Below are 6,739 nucleotides of genomic sequence, written 5' to 3'. Positions count from 1 at the left end.
TATAAACTTATTCCCTGCTTAGATGAAAGTATAAGGACCGAATATATGCCCATTCTTTCTCATTTTGTGCAGATCTGAGACACAGGTGAAATTGGCAGAGAAATCTGTTAGAGGGTCATCACAGAATGCTTATAGACATGAGGTGGTTCTGTCTTGATCTATCCTTCTTGCCCTTTGTTTTTCCAGCAGTTATATTTGCATGTAACAGCACTGGCCTTGACTCTGATGTTTGTGATTTCCTTTGCTATGTTTAGCTTATACAAGTCCGCAAAACTCTATCCTGATAAAGGTAAAGGCAGATTCTGTGGGACCAGGTAGGACTAGTCTCTGACATTCCCAGTGTTTACCCTCCCTCATAGATGAGACACTGTGGCAAGGGCTGAGTTGTTCTCTAATGGAACCCTTTCTCTTGTGTCCACAGATTCCCTTAGAGAAGAATGGCTCCTGGAAATGACTCTTTTGTGACTGAATTCATTCTGTTGGGATTAACAGACCAACCAGATCTCCATCTCCCCCTGTTCATCTTCTTTCTAGGAATGTACATGGTGACTGTGATGGGAAATTTGGGATTGCTAAATCTAATTGTTCTAAATTCACATCTACATTCCCCCATGTATTTTTTCCTCTTTAACTTGTCTTTCATAGATCTATGTTATTCTTCTGTGTTTACACCCAAAATGCTGATTAACTTCACATCAAAGAAGAATATTATTTCTTACATGGGATGCATGACCCAGCTCTACTTTTTCTGTTTTTTTGTCATTTCTGAATGCTATGTGCTGACATCAATGGCCTATGACCGCTATGTGGCCATCTGTAACCCACTTTTGTATAATGTTGCCATGTCCCCTAAAGTGTGTTCCAGCCTTATGTTTAGTTCCTACTTGATGGCATTTTCTGGTGCCATGGCTCACATTGGATGCATGCTGAGACTGACCTTCTGTGATGCAAACACCATCAACCATTATTTCTGTGACATCCTCCCTCTGCTTGAGCTTTCCTGCACAAGTACCTACATCAATGAGCTGGTAGTTTTCATTGTGGGAGGCATCAACATCATTGTGCCCAGTCTCACCATATTTGTCTCTTATGGCTTCATCCTCTCTAGTATCCTCCACATCAAGTCCACAGAGGGCAGGTCCAAGGCCTTTAGCACCTGCAGTTCCCACATCATTGCTATTTCTCTTTTCTTTGGATCATGTGCATTTATGTATCTCAAACCATCTTCTGTTGGGTCTCTGGATGAGAGAAAAATTTCCTCTGTCTTTTATACCAATGTGGTTGCCATGATGAACCCTTTAATCTATAGCTTGAGAAATAAAGATGTGAAATTCGCTGTGAGAAAAATTCTGAGTTGTAGGTAGCTTTGATTAGAAATACTGTCTCTGTAGTTAATCACAAAGTAGGAAGGTTCTGGTTTTAATAATAATAATTTTATTGACAATCTTCTTATCTTATTTCTTTCTCCCCATGTTGAAAGAAATTTGAATCTCCTCTTAATTTGTTTCCACGTTTTGTAGAGTAGATCTTCTATCTTTCCTTACTATTTGCATAATTTCCTTTCCTCACGGTCTCTTACTATGACTTTTATGAAATTTTTTTTAATCTCTTGGTGTTTTTCTTTAGCATTTAAACTTTTTCCCCCTCTGGAAATAGGAGACTGGTTTACAGATGATGAAATCAGGGAATATGAGGGTGACATAGTGTCACTGAAAGTGAAAGTTAAAGTCACTCAGTCATGTCCAACTCTTTGCGACACCATGGACTATACAGTCCATGGAATTCTCCAGGCCAGGATAGTGGAGTGGGTAGACTTTCCCTTCTCCAGGGCATCTTTCCAACCCAGGGATCAAACCCAGGTCTCCTGCATTGCAGGTGTATTCTTTACCAGCTGAGCTACATAGTATCATTGCTGCTGCTGCTGCTGCTAAGTTGTTTCAGTCGTGTCCAACTCTATGCGACCCCATAGACGGCAGCCCATCAGGCTCCCCCATCCCTGGAATTCTCCAGGCAAGAACTCTGGAGTGGGTTGCCATTTCCTTCTCCAATGCATGAAAGTGAAAAGTGAAAAGTGAAAGTGAAGTCGCTCAGTTGTGTCCGACTCTTAGTGACCTTGTGGACTGCAGCCTACTTTACCAACAAAGGCTCATCTAGTCAAGGCTATGGTTTTTCCTGTGGTCATGTATGGATGTGAGAGTTGGACTATGAAGAAAGCTGAGTGCCGAAGAATTGATGGTTTTGAACTGTGGTGTTGGAGAAGACTCTTGAGAGTCCCTTGAACTGCAAGGAGATCCAACCAGTCCATTCTGAAGATCAGCCCTGGGATTTCTTTGGAAGGAATGATGCTAAAGCTGAAACTCCAGTACTTTGGCCACCTCATGCGAAGAGTTGACTCATTGGAAAAGACTCTGATGTTGGGAGGGATTGGGGACAGGAGGAGAAGGGGACGGCAGAGGATGAGATGGCTGGATGGCATCACTGACTCAATGGACATGAGTCTGGGTGAATTCCGGGAGTTGGTGATGGACAGGGAGGCCTGGCATGCTGCGATTCATGGGGTCGCAAAGAGTCGGACACGACTGAGCCACTGAACTGAACTGAACTGAAGGTGTCCTTAGTGTTGTATTCCACAGTAATCCGCATGCTGAAGCCTTTAATATACAGTCTCAGGAACAAGGATGTGAAGAAAGCATTTTGGAAGGTTTTGGTGAAGAAGTGATTCTTGGCTTTGGGGTTTTATAAATGGGAAAAATAAATGGTTCCAAGGAAAATATGCTGTTTTGTTCATTTTCCCTTGTTATTCTGCTGAGTTTGTTTAACCAGGTCCTGGACTTTTTTCACTGCTGTGCCTACCTGTCCTTTAAATATATCTTTTCTTCTCCATATATTTCTTTTTTATCTTTTCTCAGGGTCTAGGTAATAATAACTGCCTTCTCAGGCAATACCATTCCTTAAGCTTTTTCCACCTTTAAGGAGAATGTATACTGCTTACTCTTTTTCAGTGACTTTAATATTTCAGTGAATAGTTTCCTGGAACTGGTTCCTGGCCTTCAAATTACCACTGTCTAATACACAGATTTATAATTGACCTCCATTCTCTCATTCTCTTTCTCATTCCAGTTTAATTAACTTGTTTTACTTTAGTTTGCTTTCCTTTTTCTACTGCTGCTATTATAAGACTGAGGCAACATTTCTAAATCACTTGATTTCCTAAGCAGCCTTAATTCCTAGAAACAGAGTGCTCCAAATCAAGATTTCGAATCTACCTTCTCAGTTGTTAGGTTAGAAATAATTTCTCTGAGCTGTTTCTCTTTCTCAATATAAAAAATACTATTCTTTTTATGGTAAGCCCTTTTCCCATTTTTATTGGCTCATTAATGAAATCTACCATCCATGTAAGTGAAGCACCTTACCTTATTAGAAGATCACTTTACCAACAAAGGTCCATCTAGTCAAAGCTATAGTTTTTCCAGTAGTCATGTATGGATGTGAGAGTTGGACCATAAATAAGGCTGAGCACCGAAGAATTGATGCTTTTGAACTACGGTATTGGAGAAGACTCTTGAGAGTCCCTTGGACTGCAAGGAGATCAAACCTGTCAATCCTAAAGGAAATCAGTCCTGAGTATTCACTGGAAGGACTGACGCTGAAGCTGAAGCTCCAACACTTTGGCCACCTGATGAGAAGAGTTGACTCATTAGAAAAGACCCTGGGAAAGATTGAAGCCCGGAGGAGAAGGGGATGACAGAGGATGAGATAGTTGAATGGCATCACTGAATCAATGAACATGAATTTGAGGAAGCTCCAGGAGATTGTGAAGGACAGGGAAGCCTGGCAAGCTGCAGTCCACAGGATCTCTAAGAGACAGACATGACTGACTTGTTGAACAACAACATATGTTGAACAACAACATAGAAGATGGAAATTCAAAGCCCTGTAAGCTCTGAGCTTACTTATTTAACAAATCAAAGGACAAGTGGCGTCCACTGGGCAGGAGCTACTTCTTGAGCCTGTGCACAACCCATAGTAATTCAGTTAGGCTCTCTACAGTCCCATGTATGGGTCACAAAGGCAATTTAAAATGAAAAAACAATGTCACAAGGTACAGCAGCCCAAACCACCCTGCTCTACTAGTCTTAGAATTCATATTTCTTGAAAACAGGGCTGAAAACTGACTGGAAACAACAAATGATTGTTCTACCCCCTATTTTCCGAACAATACTTATATGAACGTTTCTCTTTTCATTATAATCAAACCACTGCTTGGGAAAAGCTTCATCTCTATGTTCAGGTTTAAGCTGCAGCAATACTTGCTTGTGTAATCGCTAAGATTGGCTCAGTTTACCCAACCCACATTTATCATGGACCATAGACACATGACTGTGTGGACGCTTACTTAGTTCACGTGTTTCAAGGAGTAGAGCCTTTATTGAGACATTTGCCTTTTTTTTAAGAGCCAGCACTAGTGGTACAACCTCTGGATAAAAATGAATGTGTGCCCATATAAAATTATTCACTCAGCTTTAAACAAATCTGCGCTACGAGGCACCTGTGAAGGTGAAAATCCCACACTGTCAGAAGTTTAGACTCATAGCCACCTGCAGAGATATGGTTAGTGAAAAGTTATGCATAAGCCATAAAGAATAAAAACATAAAAATAAGTATCAATTCATGCCACTGAAGTAAAATTCCCATCTCCCCATCAAAAGCCCAAAACCATTAGCTACCTTTTTATTTCCAAATCTTCTCTTTTTAACTTCTTTATAACCCTGATCCAATGCACAAGGTAATTTTGAGGAAGTAAAATACAGAGCCTTTGTTCTAGACCAATAGAAAAGTAAATAAACAATCTGTCAAGTGAAGACCAAATATCTTTATTACATCTTTATTGTTGGACAACGTGTACTTAAATCCAAGCCCTGAGTTAGGCAACCCACTACTCTAATCACAGGAAGTGCTAGATTCCTGCTGGTCTCTACTAGAACAGGGAGAAATGCACGGGAAATATATGAGAATATGTTCTTTCTGAAAACATGCTTACTCTCAGAAAGAAAATGAACAATAAAAGAATAGCTTCTTATTTGAAGCTCACCTACCAGATAAGTCATTCCACCTTCCCAGGTGTGAATAAGGGTGTAAAACAGGGTCCAGAGTGAAGTAATTAATGTTTCTCTACATGAAAGTAATATTGGGGATGAGAAAGAGCTGTTTCATTCATCTTTCATGCACACCTAGAATTTAGAAAAGACAGATTTCAATCAATCTAGAAAAAAAGCAAGTCTATGATGGATAAAAATAGAATTAAGAAATAGAAAAGACTCAAAATTGAAATTATAACTGAGAAATTCTAAGTAAGATTTAGGCAAAGTGACACAAAACCCTCTTTATGGTTAAAACACTTATTAGTAAACTTATTAGGATTATTCTGTTTTGATTCCAGAAGGAAAAGTCAGAATGATGTTAGAAGAACAAGAGGACTTTCATTGACCAGAATAAAAATATGTAAAGATCCTTATAAATTAACACAAAAATGGATGGCCCATAGAAAATTAAGCCAAAATCACTCAATAGACAAATATCAAAAATAATATAAATGCAAATTAGCACATTAAACATTTCCAACTCTGTTAGAAACACAAATTTAAATAAAACAATAGTGATATACATACTCAAATATCTATATTAATTTCTGTAAGACAGTTTAACAACATATATTAAATACATTGTATTGTAAATTCTATATGAACTTTTACCAAGTTATTCAATTTCCAGTCATTCATATTTAATAAATAAAATAATACTGGCAAAGATAAAGCTGCAAACATAAAGTGCTACTGATAATTGAAAAAAGAATTTAAATAATGTCCCTCAAAAATATAAGCTTAAGTAAAATGTGGTAGAGATGTACAATAGAATAAAAAGTAGTCATTAAAATAATTTTATAAAATTATACTTCATGACAGTGAATATATTCAAGATAAATAGAAATTTTAAAAGATCTGCTTGCAAATGGCACTCATATACATGATTCAACAGGATGAAAATTTCAAAGTGCACTAACATTTTTTTCCTCTTTTCCAGCTGCAATAATTAAATAGCCTGCATATAAATGAGAACATTGTTATAGAGATGATTTTAAAGTAATTTTCTATGTGTCTATGTTGAATGCGGGGGAATTGAAGGAGTTTTACCTTCTATTCCAAGCATCTTTCAAGACATACTTCCACTGTATCTCAATGAATTTTTACATATCTATGTAAACAAAATATACTAAGAATACAGCTCTTTGAATTTTTTTATTATGCTCATACCCATTTCATGACTAATCAGATAAAAATATAAATAGAACATTAGCATCACATTATAAGACTTTATCATGTTCCAAGGAGAAGTAGTGTACATTTGGGAAGTTTTACCTTTTCTGGACTGCATATAAGTGGAATCACACAGTATATACTCTTCTGTGCGTAGCTTGTATCACTCAAAAATTTGTCTGTAAGACATTTTTGTGTCGTGACATGCTTGTGTACTCTCCATTGTATAAATATGACACACTTAATTATTCATTCTCCTGTTTGATCAATGCTTAAGAACGTGTTCAGTTTGGAACTGTTATATCTTTTATGTATGTTATTTTACCAATCTTTTAATTGATGTACATCCTCATTTCTCTAGGTTATATACCCATTCTTAAATATATGCCTACTGGATTATAAAGATTAATATTTAGTATTAGAAA

General features: G+C 37.5%; 1 protein-coding gene across 1 annotated transcript; it reads left to right on the top strand.

The window, feature by feature from the left end:
* Nucleotides 1-437: 437 nt before the first annotated feature.
* Nucleotides 438-5,588, top strand: LOC104980727 (olfactory receptor 8B3-like). The gene is made up of 3 exons (XM_010829505.1): nucleotides 438-1,353; nucleotides 5,268-5,285; nucleotides 5,479-5,588. The coding sequence occupies exons 1-3, from the start codon at nucleotides 438-440 to the stop codon at nucleotides 5,586-5,588; spliced, it is 1,044 nt and encodes a 347-aa protein (XP_010827807.1).
* The last annotated feature ends 1,151 nt before the right edge of the window (nucleotides 5,589-6,739 follow it).

The sequence above is a fragment of the Bison bison genome, unplaced genomic scaffold (genome assembly GCF_000754665.1).
Source record: "Bison bison bison isolate TAMUID 2011002044 unplaced genomic scaffold, Bison_UMD1.0 scf7180017864506, whole genome shotgun sequence".
Taxonomy (NCBI): Eukaryota; Metazoa; Chordata; class Mammalia; order Artiodactyla; family Bovidae; genus Bison; species Bison bison.
The sequence above is the reverse complement of the archived record's forward strand: the minus strand, read 5'-3'. Positions and strand labels throughout refer to the sequence as shown.